Source organism: Desmodus rotundus, chromosome 6, assembly GCF_022682495.2.
Source record: "Desmodus rotundus isolate HL8 chromosome 6, HLdesRot8A.1, whole genome shotgun sequence".
In the NCBI taxonomy this organism is placed as follows: domain Eukaryota; kingdom Metazoa; phylum Chordata; class Mammalia; order Chiroptera; family Phyllostomidae; genus Desmodus; species Desmodus rotundus.
The window spans coordinates 144,736,113-144,751,287 of NC_071392.1; the positions used below are offsets into that span (position 1 = coordinate 144,736,113).

A 15,175-nucleotide genomic window follows, 5' to 3' on the forward strand; every position below is an offset into this window, starting at 1 on the left:
TTCCAGCCCCATCACTTCCTTGCCCACGTATATGATTGAAGTGTAACTTCATATATATTACTTAACCTATCTGAGTCTCTGAGCCCATTTCCTGACCTGTAAAATGGGGACAATGATAATAAGTAGCTACTCTGTTGGGTTGTGGTGAGTATTGGGTTGTACAAAGTTCTTAGCCCAGCTGCTAGCTCTTACTGAGCTCTCAATAAATGGCAGTTGTGTCTACTAGTCTTTCTCATTTGTGGACAGAAAAATGGGAAGCTGTATGTGTGTGTATGGCTGGGAAACAGCTGAGGTGATTGAGTAAAAAGGGCCCCTGCTATACCCAAGCGACAACAACACTTATTTCTGCAACCAGAACTGGCCCTGATCTCACCACAGCCTCACACAGAGGGTGAGGAAGGAAGGGCAGAGCAAGGCCAGAGGAAGAAAGAGACCAGCAGGGAACAAGGCCACACAACTGGTATGCAGTACAGCTGGGGTTAGAATGCCAGTCTCCTGGCTCCAAGTTCAGTGTTGAATAGGAATCATACTTCCTATTATGTTGGTTTTCCTTCTGTGAATTGCATTCCCAATGCCCCACCCTGCCCTTGCTCAAGGAGTTAGCACAAGGGCTGGGCTCCAGGGTCTGTGTGAGCCTCCTCTCACCACATCCCTGACATGGGCTGTCCAACTTCGAATCAGCCTCATGCGAAGGTGAGGGACTCACCACCTACTTCTGCAGCCCCATCCCGTCTTATCTCTGATCATTAAAAAAGTCTTCGAAGCAAGCGTAAGCCTGTGCAGTGGCTCCCATATGACACCCAGGCACCCATGCTGGATCCATTGATCCCAGGCCTGACCTTCCAGTGTCTCAAGGGAGAAATACTGAGAGACTGAGGTGAAGAGATGATAGGAAAGAGAGGGAAAAGGAGAGGAAGAAGGGAGGCGAAAGGAGGAAAGAAGGAACACAGAGAGGAGAGATGAAGAGAGGGAGACATGGCAACATGGAAACACAAAGAGGTAAACAGAAAAGTGGTGTCGGGTGTGGTGTTTGGAGGTGGCAACAGGAACACATATTCAGAGGTGTTAGTGTAACTAAAAGTGGATTTCTGCCTCTCAAAAAGCAGCACAGGACCTCCCCCTCACCCACCCCCTCGTCAAGCCACAACAACATCAGGAAGCCAGTGAGTCACGGTCCCCCTGAGTCACCCATTCCCACTCCTGAGTTTAGCTGGTGGCAGCTGCTGTCGTGGAAGGCTCCAGGCTCTAACCCCCCTGTCACAACCTTGGGAGTAGGCTTTGCCCAGGACTACAGCAAAAGAGGCCCAGAATATTGGCTTCTGGAAATTCCTGGTGTCTCCTAGAAAATGAAGTCTGGATGCACTGGCTGAGTCAGACACATGAGAGGTTCTGCCAGGACCGACATGTGTTTCTCTGGGTCTCACCATCGCCTTGGGGCCCCTTTTCTCCGAAAAGCCCCCTGCCTGCTCACCTCCGGCTGGAGATGTTCAGTTTCAGGCTCATTTTCTTTTTCTGTTTTTCTCATTTCAGCTTCAAAGAAGCCTCTTCCTCCTACTCCTGAAGACAACAGGGTGAGTGGGAGTGGGGCACAGGGGCCCCACCGTGCTGCACGCTGCTTGACAGGCCTGTTGCCACCTGCAATTTTCCTGCCTGCCTGGATTTCTCAAATCCTTGGCAAATGCAATAAACTGCGGTGATTCAGCTGAACTCGGTACATTGGGCCTGACCAGTCCCATGGGTTTGTCCATGTAAAAGGACCCCTCAGCTGCTAAACCTTTACCTCGCTTTATCCACCCAACAGTTACTTATTGGTATCAAGTTGTGTGTCCCACCACGTTACCACTTGGAAGCATAAGAGCAGCTCACATCTATGTAAAACTGCATGTTTACTCTGTGTAGAGGCACTCTGGAAGCGTACATTTGATAGTTTATATTTCTCAGAGCACTTCCACACTTTTACTACCTGTCTCAAAACTCCCTATCAGTTCTAGTCACTTAAGAGAGTTAGAGTTTTATTCTCTTTTGAAAGCTTGGGAAATCAAGTTCCAAGAGCAGTTTGGAGACTTTCCCAAGGCCATTCAGCCACTTAGGAGTCAAACTAGTAAGCTGCTGCGTTTTTGGTGGGGTGGTCTCTAATTCAAGGGGCAGTTCTCAAAGTCTGGTCCATGGACCAGCGACGTCCACATCACCTGGGAGCTTGTTAGAAATTCAATGCAGATTCTCAGGCCCCACCCCAGGCCTACTGCATACAAAACTCTGGGGAAGGGGCCACGCAATCTGCATTTTAACAAACCTCCCCGTGATTCTGAGGCACACTGAAGTTTGAGAAACTCCGGCCTAACAAACTTTCTTACAGGACTTAGGTGATATCAAGCCAACTCTGGGGGAGCTATTTAGTCAAGAAAACAAAAAAAAAAAAAAAAGGAGAAAGATCAGCCCTCCTGTTATGGTCATATCAACACCAAACCACATTTTAGTAACTGCCCTTAGGACATACTGATTCTGCTTCCTCATGTGTCTTCCCGAGGCTTGAGCTCTGCTCTTTTCCCTCCAGCCAATATGTTGACATTTCAAAACCTGGCAGCTTCCCCATGAGAGTTCTAAATATCTCAAAATCTCAGGCTGGGTTTTAGATCTGTCATCAGCCTAATCCCTCACAACACGTAACAAGTGTACTTAAGTTGTAGCAGAAAATGAACTCTTGCCCCTCTCCTTTTGTTGACCTGCTACAGACCATTTCACCCTACCTCTCGAAGACATAGTTCAGAATCTCACCACCGTGGCATGCAGATGGTTCCCCCCACAGTCTATCTAAACCCACACCTCTACACCTTAAGCCAGTTTGTCCTTGTCTTATTTTACTATCAATGAAGGTGAAGGCCAAAAACACTGCCCACCCGTCTCTCTTTGGATTCTGCCATTTGGCTCTTGAAGACTTCTCAGAGGAGCAGCATCCATCCTGTTTCAGCACACCGACCACAGGGCCTTTGCAATCATTGTCCTGCTTTCAACCACACGTCTAAATCCATTGCAACATTTCTCACCTTGAGCCACTTGAATTTATTTCTCCCGTTACCTTCGTGCTCTGTTCCCTGATGGGTGGCAGCATCTTGAATGAGCATCTAGAGCTGCTATATTTTTAACCCAGTCTGAGCTAATAAGCCTGATGCTCTGTGTGAGAGAGACCGTGGAATAGTCATATCCCTCCTTTATCTTCAGGTGCCTTCCAACACAACTCCTTCTTCCATTAGCTCTTAGGGTGAAAGCCTCAGGCCCATCAACTCTTGTTCACAGAACCCAATACACCACCTCACAAGCTCCACCAATATCTAGGCTTCAGATTCCAATGCGGGCTCAGCTGGGATGACATACTTCATCAGTATGGCAAGTGGTTTTTTTTAACGTTAGTATTTTTATGAAGTCAGATAGTTCAAGTACTCAGGGAGCTTTTCACTTTTATAAGAAAAAATCTCACCTGCCAGTGATTGTAATCTCTTCCCTTATTTACTCTGTCATAAAAATCTGCCACCCCATAGCAGGTATGCCCACCTGAACTTGTTTGCCTTACAGCCTCCTCTTCACATCCTCAGTAGCTCATCCTAAGAAAGGTACTGAGAAGTAGAAACATAAGCAACAGAGCCCACAGGAGGAAGGAGGGTACCCCTGTGCTACAGTAGAAAGAGCAGTAAGACTAATTCAAGGGCTAAACTGGGTCGTGTCCATTTCTCCTTCTGGGCTTCAGTTTCCTCATTATAAACAGAAGAGTGAATTAAATGATCTCTCAGAGGAATTCTGGCCTATGAGTCTATGGATCTAGACAAACCCACAAATCAAAGCAGAAAAGCATGGACTAAATGATTTAGGGTTGACTCTAACACCTTCACCAAGAACGCGATGCCTCTGGCAGAGAGGCTGCAAGTGTGACATGGTGCAAATGGAGAAGTCAGCAGACTTTTGTGACATGCATGTGGCTGCTTGGAATTCTCTTTGGTCAGAATTTACCTCGTTATGGGGGAGGGAGGTGGGACTGGTTGGGGTGGGGTGGAGGGATGGGGAGAAAATGCAGACAATTGTAACTGAATAAAAAAATAAATTAAAAAAACAAAAAAAATTTACCTCGTAGAATGGGAGGGCTGATGAATTCCAGGTATTGAATGTCTTTGTGTTCCATTCAGCACCATAACCCTGACACATAGAGAAAGCCACCTAGAGGAAGGCAGCTATCCAACAGAACACCCCGTGGGCTGAAGGAACTGGTGTTTGACCCGGCACCCATCCAGGAGCCAGTTACAGCCTAGGGACTTGCCGACCTCGCTCTGCAGTTTATGTCCTTTCTACATCTTTGCTTGATTTTGTTGTCTCCTTCCTCCAGCGATCGCTCCACGAACATGAAGAACCCCTGGTCATTGCCTTGTATGACTACCAGACGAACGATCCTCAGGAACTCACGCTGCAGCGCAATGAGGAGTACTACCTGCTGGACAACTCTGAGATTCACTGGTGGAGAGTTCAAGACAAGAACGGGTAAGCCATCTTTGTGACTGCTGTCCAGCGTCTGAGGTGAGGTGGGAACAAAGAAAATGCTGGAGTGATTTGTCCTGCCTTGCTCAGGATGACCACTGCACTGAGTTAGGGGAGGGTAACAGAGGCAGAAGGGAGAGGAAAGCAGCATTTGTTGAGGGATGTCTTGCCACTTCTCAGATGTAGCTGGGAGGCAGTCAATTGCTATGCTTGCTCCCTGCACCCCACCAAGCCCCCTTAGCCCCTAAACCCATCTAAAAATCACCTGGGAGTTTCCTACTGACATCTGCCATTTGAGGGATTGGTGATTTGTTCCACAAAGAAGCACTATTGTGTCCAATGGGGAAGGCATATCAGAAACAGGTTTCAGACCACCTGGCTCTGCAAACGGCAGAGGACTTTACTCAGACATCCATCCTTTCGATCCACTGACATCTATTTACCACACCCGAGGCCTCACTTTCCCAGATGACAGTTTACCCTTTGTTCAGTGGCCCATGGGAAGGCTCAACTCTGCACTTCAAAGGGCTTTGAAGAGGACACCCCAGAGGCCAATGGGCACATGGGAATCCCCCCGCCCTTTGCTTTATAATAGTGCCACATAGTGGAAAGTCCACAGCAGGCAAGACGGAAGCGCTGGACTTCAGTATCAGCTGCTCTTGTTGCTCTGACTTAAGGGGCTTTGAAAAGGCCCCTTAACCTCTGTGAATGCTTCTCCTTACCTATAAAATGCAGATAATTGTATCAGCTTTGACTGTCCCAGAATGTTGAGATGATGAAAGTGAAAGGGCTTCATAAATGCTACATCCACACACGAGCGAAGAGAATTACCATCATTCGTGTAGCTGACCCAGGTTTGGTTTGCATATTAAAACACAGTTATTCTATTTAAAAGCAAAAATAGTACTTGACCTATTAATACAATTGTAAACATATGGTGTGACAAAACAGATATAATTAAGGGGGATTCCCAAAGAAAGATATAAAAGAACTAGCAAATTGCAGAACAAGTTGACTCCCACCAATTGGCACTGGCTGCAGTGAGCACTGTGTTAAGGAGGATTTTGAGGCTGGATGTCTAATTCTCTCCCCCCCCATGACAAAAAAGCATGCTATGATTGCCTAGCAGTGTCAGCCATGGGCACAGGAAATGAGATAATCATCCTGTACTTGACGTCCCCATTCTTGCTTTCTTCAAATTTCAAAACAATTCTGTGAAATACAGTACATGTTCTCCATAAACATAATCACTAGGCTGAAAAATGGCAAAACACTGTATGGAGTAAACATCAGGACACTGTCAGGCATCCTCTGATAGATTGGCAGGGTGTGGAGGGATTCTGCCTGTGATCTAGTTTAGGTCCCTCGTTTTACGGGTGCAGAGTCAGAGGGCAAGAGAGGGAAGGACACTGTTCTCACCTTGTGGGATTAAACGCAACAGTGAATGTGAAAGTGCTTTGAAAAGTACTAACCTATACATAAATGTGGAGTATTTTGATGCGCTTATTAGTCTCTTAATCTCTGGTTAGGCACAATTATTTATTCCTGCTCACAAGAGACTCCCACCCCCAAACCCAACGTGACTTTATCCTTTTTTCTCATGGTTTATGATTTATGTCTGAAGGAGCTCAATTAACAAAAAGTGTTCGGGAGGCCCTGAATTAAAACTGACAATGCTGATTGGCAGTATTTTTTGACGCCTGTGGTTGGAAAGTAATTTTTTAAATATTTTAATTATTTGGGTTTCCTGACTATACAATAGTAGCATTAAAGTGGAAAAAGCAGTGATTATCACACTCAGAGAAATGTTTCCTTGAAGAAAATAGAGACTGCACATTGACCTTTTTTCCAGCAGAGGAACGTTCACAAAGAGGACAATGGCAAGCAACACTTTTTAAACAAAATAGCAAGGTCTTATTTATGTTGCCTCCTATTTTAGTAGTGAAGCGATTGCCTTTAACAGATAGCAAGTTGTTGCTATTTTTAGCAAGGCTTTTATTCTGAAACTTTAAAATGTCTTATCAGGAATGACAACTAATGTGAGGCTCTCTCACTGATAAGTGACTTGGGGGATCTAAACTGATAAAATGGAAATGTGAAGATGAGTCCCGTATTAGTCTAAACATTGATTTCCCTTTTAACAGGCATGAAGGATATGTACCAAGCAGTTATCTGGTGGAAAAGTCTGCAAATAACCTGGAAACCTATGAGTAAGATATTGTATTTATTTTATAAAAATATGGTTCTAAGGAGCCCTCCTTAGATTAGAAACAAATTACTGGCTGATTATAACATTAGCAGGCACTTTCTCTTCCCCCCATACTCTGATCCCTGAATAACAGTAAAGGAACACTCCAAATAGAAGGGGGAGGGTATTTGTACTTACCTGCCTTTGTATCAAGAGGATGTTTCTCAGGTACCTGTGCAGATTGCAGGTAAGGAAAAGGTTCTTCTGGGAATCCCAGAAATGTTGATCTTAAATGAGAAGGAAAAAAATACCATGAACACTGGATCAAACACAAACGGACTTAAACATGGTTTCATATGTCCAATTCCAAAACAGCAGACGAATAGGTATTAAATATCTGCTAGTTTGTGCTGTTTGTTTCAAACTACCATTTAGAAGCATTCACATGGATATAATTTTAATGGAACTACTTAAAGTTTAATAAAATAAAATTGTAGTATACATAGTACTCACCATGTATACAGATTTCCTAGCTCAGCTGCTGAAAGACCCGGAAGCAATAACACCCCAGAAGCCACGTGTACACCCAGATCTTGGTTTCTAAATGACACTTCCCACTATAAAGATCAGAAGTTCTTGGAGAAGTGGTTTGGGTATTCAGAGGTGGGGCAGGGAAAGAACAAGATGAACTTGGACCATCTTATTGCACCAAAAAGTAAAGAAGTACCCACCAATTTTTAAAAATGATGTGGACATGCCAAACAAGCACAGAAGTCAGCTTTAAAATGCTCCTTCTCACCAAATCTGGGACAATTTGAGTATTATAATAAGTGATCATAATTATTCAATGGACTATAATCCATTGAATAAAATAAGAATCCACAAGAAATAGATAGCTTGATAGGTAAGTAAATAAGAAGAAAAATAAACAAGAAGAGGAAGTTCTTTCTTACACTTGAATTTCAACTAAAAATGTAGAAGGAATGATAAAGTTTAAAAAATCAATATTTTGTAACTCAAAGTATCAACTGGTCCAGGCAAGAATCCATCAATGACTATCACAGCTAGGGGGTGAATGTTTGATATTTACATAGTCTCAAAGTATCTTCTGATCAATCACTTATTAATGAGAAAGCGGAAATACCTGGCTGACCACGTCTTAACCCAATGATCAATAATGCGACAGAGATCGTGTGTCTCCTGGCGTGACGCACGGAGGACACAGCACCACTTTCGTGAAGTTCCTGCCCAGACGTGCACGATCTCAGCTTAGTTGTGAGGAAATGGGAGACAAACCCATAGTGAGGGGCATTTCATGAAATAATTGGCCTGTGCTTTCAAACATGCAAATATCATGAAATGTAAGAAATGCTGAGAAATTGGTCCGCATTAAAGGAGACTAAAGAGACATGGTAACTAAATGCACTAGTAATCCTGGATTGGATCTTGAATCATTAAAAAACAAAGTTATAATACTCATTATGGGGACAACTGATGGAAGTGGAACAAGGTCTTAAATAATAATATTGTATCAGTGTTAAATTTTCTGATTTGGATCATTACATTATGGTTATGTAAGTGTATACCCTATTTCTTCAAAGTACGTACTGAAGTCCTTAGGAATAAAAGTCTATTTTCAAATGGTTCATAAATATATATATATATATATATATATATATATATATATATATATATATATATCTCCAGAGAAAATTGTAAAGCAAATGTAAGCAATTGGTTTACCTGGGTGAAGCGTATATGGGAGTTCTTTTATAGTCTCTTACAACTCTTCTATACATTTGAAATTATTTAAAGATTAATTTTGAAGTCACCACCAAATATATGATACTAGGGTTGAAGAACACTAGCTATGAGGACTTCTATAAACTCATGTGAGTCCTTGTTAGTTCAAATGTGGTCAAGTTATTTGTTGCTGAGACTTGAAAACATTCCATAGTGAAAAGCTATCATTTATCTTCTGAAGAGTCTCGGAGCCTGAGATTCGTTTTGATGAGTACGTGTGAGTAGTCCCTGCCCCTTAGCTAAAAGACTCGACAGTTCCAAGAATCTTTGAGCTGCAGTGTTTAAATAGCATTCATTTTCTTCTTTTATAGCCAACGCCTCTAGCAAAAAATCGGCATTTATTTCAAATGCTCATCAGGCTGGGAAGTTGTATTTGTTTTTGTGTTTCATTAGATATGATAAAGGAGACAAACCCAAATTTCCAACTGCTTATAAATGATAGGGAATGGTGGAGCCTGAGACAAATAAAAAAGTATATTCCCCCTCCTGAAGGGATTTCTGGCATTAATTATCTTTCATAAGTAAATCACAAAAAATGTTTAAATTGACATGACTTTTTTTCTGCATTCAGGTGGTACAATAAGAGTATCAGCCGAGACAAAGCAGAGAAACTTCTTTTGGACACAGTAAGTCTCTACATTGTGCTGTTGTTTTTCAGCCACGCTGTGGTTTACGTCAATGAGTGAATCAATATATTGGATTAACAGTGGTTTTCGGGCATGATAAAAGCATTCTGGGGATTTACAGGGCAAGCATGCAACAGGGTAAGAGATCTGGGAATGGTGGGGCCTTGGTCTTGGCAGGCAACAGTAGCCACAGGTGTGATGGTCCTTCAGCTATGAAGGCTGACACCAGGGAGCCGTCTTAGCCACCTGCTTCTCTGGCCGGGGGAAGGGAGGCTGTGACTCAGCTTCTGCCTGCTGGAGCCGTGGGCACAGAGGAAATACACCACAGTTTTAACTCGTTTTTCATGCAACAGTTCTCGAGAGCCATGCAGTGTGAGTGGCAGCCCTGATCTTACCAGGGACATCAAGATTAAGGGACAGAGGGATGAGAAGAGAGAAAGCATGGTGTGGCAGGAAAAGTACTGACTGGGTCCTGGCCCCTGCTCTGTCACAAGCTCAGTGTGTGACTTTGGGGCATCTCATCTTTCTTCTTGGCCTCAGTCTCTCAATGAGAAGGAGAGAGCATTGGACTAAATTGATTAGTTTATCAGCATATATGCCTTAGAGGAGTGGTTCTCAGGCCTGCCTGCACATTAGAAGCATCTGGGACACATTTTAAAAACCAGTGTCCAGGCTAATCCCCAGATTCATTAAGTCAGTTTCTCTAGGACTGGAAGGATCCAGGCATGAGTAACTTAGATAAAAATCCCTCCAGCCGAGTCTAATATTCAGATGATGTTGGTGGCCAGTGCCCAACCCTAGCCTTACCAAGGAGACTTGTAAATAGTCGATAGGAGTTCCTGAAGACATTGGTCTTCTTATGCCAATAGTCAACACTGCCCCTGTCGTTCCACCATCTACCATTTTCCAGTTATGGTTTGAAAGTATTTCCTATCTTTAAGAATCTTAAACTGCAAATCTCTCCTGGTGGAATGAAGCTGGAGTGGCCAACTCATCCTGGTTTGCCTGGGACTGTTCCACTTCTAAAACAGAGACTCCTGTGTCCCAAGAGCCACCCCCCCCCAACCCCATGCCAGTCCCCGGCAAATCCCACCCCAGTTGGCCACCCCAAACATCCATGATTTTGGACGGTGGTTAGGAGTGAGCCCTGGAGAAGGAAACCTGGGAAGATGTCAGGAAGGGCATGAAGGCTGTGACGGGAAGGGGTGATGAATATTCTCAAGGAATAAATTGAAGATGGAGAGTTCATTGTTAATGTCTGTTTATTTTTGCACAAGAAAAACTAATAATAGATTGATTCATTCTATCAGAGGGAAAAAGCATATGACATTTGTAAGCGGAAAATGGGAGGGGAGAAGGAAAATCCACAGTCATATTCGGGAGCAATGAACCTTATTTTTCTTCTTTGGGGAAGTTGCTAATAGCAGGCAGCTTACAAAGAAGGAGGGGAGATGTTCTGCCCTTGGGCAACTTGCCTTCATCAAGGAGGGCAAGCCTAGTTGTTTGTGGATTCTCTGAAAGACTGGGCGTTTAGCAGTGACTACCAGACACAGGCAGTCTGTTATATTTGCTATTTCAATTATCGCTCAGTTACGGTGCATTTGCACCATTTCCTTTATTAGGACTTCTCAATAAAAACTCAGGGAACTTACCATTTTGCTGAGCACTGGGCTAAGGACTTAGGGGTGCTTAAGACAGGATCTTTGACCTCAGTGAGCTTTAGACTCTATTGGGAAACAAAACAAACTCTGAAGAAAGACTTAGAGGATAATCTAAGGTAAGCTGGGAGCATATGAGGCAGGCTTTCAGTGGTCTGCGAGTTCAGGGAAGACGCCAGCGGAGTTAGAAAGACTTCATGGAAGAAGAGGAATTGAGCTGAGCCATTCCTGGACTCTGGTTCCCACTTGGTTCCACACTGACTTAGTGTTTCATCTTTTCCTGTGGTTCCCAATAAAACCACTGGGAAACTTAAAAATGCAGATTGCCAGGGCCCACCCCAGACCTACAGATCAGAATCTCCACGCTGAGTCTCTGGGAATCTGTATTTTTTTCCAAGTCAAACTTGGGATGCATATGCAGCCAGCTTAGCATCTAGTTCCCCCAACCTATGTGATTGGATAATATAGTAAAACTTGACCAATGGAGAGGAATGCAAAATTATTTACACACCTGGATTATACTAAGTTTTAACAAGTGTGGTGTGTTATTCTCAATCGCACCTTGGTTCATGAAGTGTTGCCCATGCACACTTATAACAGCCCACAGTACAGTTCTTCGAAGGGACTTACACATATACTTTCCAATTGCCCTGATGGTTGACACATTCGTCCTTACTGACGCTCTGAACTACTTGACCAAATCCTCTTTGCCTCCCTAGGTAGTGCAAGGGCAAACTTCAGTGGGTCCCTGTGTTGAAACAACAACTGAATTGTTTCATGGGTATATTTAGTGTCTCTTTATCTAATAACTATAGGACCATTAAGACGTGGATAGACTCATTTCGATGAACCAATAATGGATTTATTTCATTTTTATTAATTAAATCTCCTGATGTACTGCCCTGTACATATTTCTCCACTAGGAGAGAAACCCTTTATCGTGTACCTCCTACACCTAGGAACCCAAAACTGTACCTATGACAAAGTATATCAAATGCTTAATAAGTGGTTTTAAATTAACAACTGCACTTAAGGAGAACCTGGCTGATCATGAGCATTATTGGAGGAGCTTTTTAAAAATACAAATTCCTCTGGAGGTGGCGCCCAGGTGACTCTGGGACCTACCCCATCTTGGGAACCACAGAAAAGCATTTCCTACCATGTCTTAGCAAGTCTTCAGATAACACCTCCTCCAAGAAGCTGTGCATGCTTTCCCTCTGCCTTTGAACCTGTATGGTACAAGGTCATTACCGCTCCAGGGGCACTGTTCTCACTCTGCCTTGGGCCTTAGCAGTTTCTCTTCTGTCTAAACCCATTTCGGTAGAGGGTAAACTCCTTGCAAGCAGGCCCTCCATACCTTCCAGCATCGCTTGCTTGGGCGGCCTGAATTTTGGGCAGGAGCCTCATCTTGCACATTGGTTTATCTTATTTGCATGCTTCTAAGTTGTCATTAAAGATGCAATATTGACATATGAATGGGTTTGTTTCAAGAGAAGAAAAGAACCAGCTCCAGAACCAGCTCAGAAAGAGTGGCTATGTGTCAGACCCTCTTAGAGTATAATGTGGCATGACAAAGCTATGACTTATCCACCTGTCTTTTTTTGCAATAACCTAACCTATGTGTCAAGACTATCTTCGGTAAGATCACCTTCAAATCCTATGGACGGAAAGAGAGAAAGATCATTCTAACCCAGTCAACCTGTCTCATGTGGAGGCATGAGTTAATCCATCCAACAGATGGTAACCCATAGCATGTGGCGATGATGTCAATGATGGTGCCAATAATCATTGTGCGGGTGTCATAGTCCAGGAACTGTTCTCGGCACCTCACATTAATTCTCCCAGCAATCTTACACAGATCATTTTACAGCCGAGAAAACTGAAGCTCACACATGTAATCAGGAAACATCGAGAATTCACAGAACTATGGACTGTTAGAATAAGAGTTCCCTTTAGAAACATCTGTGTTATCCCTTTTGTGTTATAGGCGAGTACACTGGAGCCAAGTTCAGAGCGTGAGTCAGTGGCATAGTCTGGACTAGCGCAGGGGTGCTTCTGACACACACATGCACACATGCGCACACACACAGTTCACAAGAGGATATCAGAGTTAAGTCCTATTCTCCCATCCCTGTATTTCTTATCCATGTATTTCACCTCCTTGGGATGATTTTTTTCTCGTTGCCTATTTACTTATTTTTTCCAGATAAAGTATAAAGGGTATAAAAAGACCTTGAAAATGTCCCATGGGAGCGAGGTTCCCCACCTACCTGCCCCGGGCTGTGTTGCCTGGCTGGTGCCCCCTAGTGTGGCGGTGATGTGAGCAAAGACCTTCAGGCTCCCCTGTTCTTGGTGGCTTCCTCTGAGCCCTTTTCAGGAAGTAGGTGGTACAGCATAGGCTGGGTGCCTCATCTCCTTCAGTACTCGAGGCCACCTCAGCCCCAAACCAGTTTCCTGTCACCGTCGCTGACTGCCGCCCAGGACAACTCTGTGGAGGGAGAGCTCGGAACCTCCCGTGCCTGGAGGAGCTGACTGCAAACCTCACCTCTCCTTCCTCTCATGTCTGTGGATTACTCCCGTTAACAGTGGAGCCCTGCTCTGATTTCCAAGTTTTGTCCAAGAAGTAAATGGCTTCTTTGAAAGAATACCAACAGAAAATGTTCTTAGTTAAATAGAAGAGATGTTCACACTCCTCTCTTCACAAGACAGTTGGTAACTTTCTGGCCTTTTTTTTTTATTTATGTTTCTTCCCTTTTAGCGTAAGTTATATATGCAGATAGGGTCACCTCTTCCTGCCTCGAGTTTAACCCGTCACATTTCAATAAGACAAGAGCAAAAGCTTCAGTATTTGGCAAAAGGAGGACATTTTGAAGACGATCTATGCTACATGTAATGCGTGGATGAATATCACAAACATAATGAGGGATAAAATTGACATCTAACAATGTACAAGTTTAAGGGGTACAACAGAATGGTTTGATAGATGTGTATATTGCAAACTGATCGCCACAACTAGTTAACACCCATTGCCACACATAATTACCAGGTTTCCTTCTCATAACTTTTAAGATCCACTCTCAGCAGCTTTCTAATATACCACAGACACTTTCAAATACACAGTTCAGTATCATTAACTGTAATCACTATGCTGTACATTATATCCCTGTGACTTACTTGTCTTATAACTGTAAGTTTGTACCTTTTGACCTCCTTCATCCAATTCCCCCACTCTCCAGCCTCCCTCTCAAATTTCAAAAGAGACTTGAAATTCCCAGCAGAGATAAGAAGAGTTTGGGGAGTTTCACAAAGTTTATGTGGTGAACTATATGTTTGGCAAGAATGAACAATATTGTAAGGGCCGATCGTCCCCACCCTCCCCACCCTCCCACACACACGCAGTCACACACACATCCTGCAAGGTCAGGGCCACATTAGAGGAAGCTGGTTACATGTCTGTGCAAGGTAAGCTTCCTCACTATTAGTGCTGTTTTGTGAGACAGAGGCTATTCAACAGGACTGTTACAAAGAAGAGCTGTGTGTTTAGCCGAGTCGGTGAAGATCAAACTTGAATGTCTGTAGGAATCACATGGCCAGCTTTTGAAAAGTTCAGGCATTAAGAGTCCTGGTCTTGGGGATTCTAGTGCGTGGATATGGGGTGGAGCATGGTCAGCTGTTTGCTGTTGCTATTTTGTTTTGTCTGGGTAAATGTGATCATCAGCAATGTTTGGGACCCGGGGGTTTAGGTAGTGAGGCCAGGTCAGTCGTTGTCAACCAGAGGCGATTGTGTCCACCAGGGAACACTTGCTCATGCCTGTCACCCAGTTGTTAGAGACTAGGGATGGTGCTACTAAACACCCTGTAAAACCTCCTACCACACAGAAATACAGGGCCCCAAATGTCAATGGAGCTGAGGTTGGGATAAGCCTGGACTAGATAGCCTCTAGATAGCCCCTTTCTAACCCTGAGATTCTAGCATTCAAACAATCAGCATGGCCATCTGTGGGTGTTATTTGTATGTGTAGATACCCCACCTTTGGGGTTGGGGGATGGAGGGGCCAGTGTTGTTCTGAATTGTATGCACTTTGCTCCACCTGCTACAAGTGTAGGCCCACCACACAAGACTTCTGGCTCCACTGGCCTTGACTGAAGGACCACACTACGTCTATGTTAAATAAATCAACTAATAGGTTTTGCAAATATTACCAACATACATGTACGGCTGGGTGAGAACAGAGCATTAGACACGAAGGACTCAAAACAGAGTTAAGATTTTAAAGTTCCCACCAGGAATGAGTAAACCGGTATATTCATTTGCTTACACTGATTTTATCAGTGCTAGCAAAATTGTCAGGGGGGAATGAGGGGTGCATATTTGGGTC

The 15,175-nt window shown here is 43.8% G+C and overlaps 1 protein-coding gene across 1 annotated transcript in view; it reads left to right on the forward strand.

Annotated features, from left to right (window-relative positions):
* Positions 1-15,175, forward strand: part of ITK (IL2 inducible T cell kinase) — a 53,272-nt gene that overhangs the window by 23,937 nt on the left and 14,160 nt on the right. The window contains exons 5-8 of the mRNA XM_024577009.3: positions 1,531-1,571; positions 4,373-4,524; positions 6,666-6,731; positions 9,084-9,138. Of these exons, the coding sequence (XP_024432777.1) occupies positions 1,531-1,571; positions 4,373-4,524; positions 6,666-6,731; positions 9,084-9,138 (314 nt within the window). The remainder of the gene's footprint in view (positions 1-1,530; positions 1,572-4,372; positions 4,525-6,665; positions 6,732-9,083; positions 9,139-15,175) is intronic.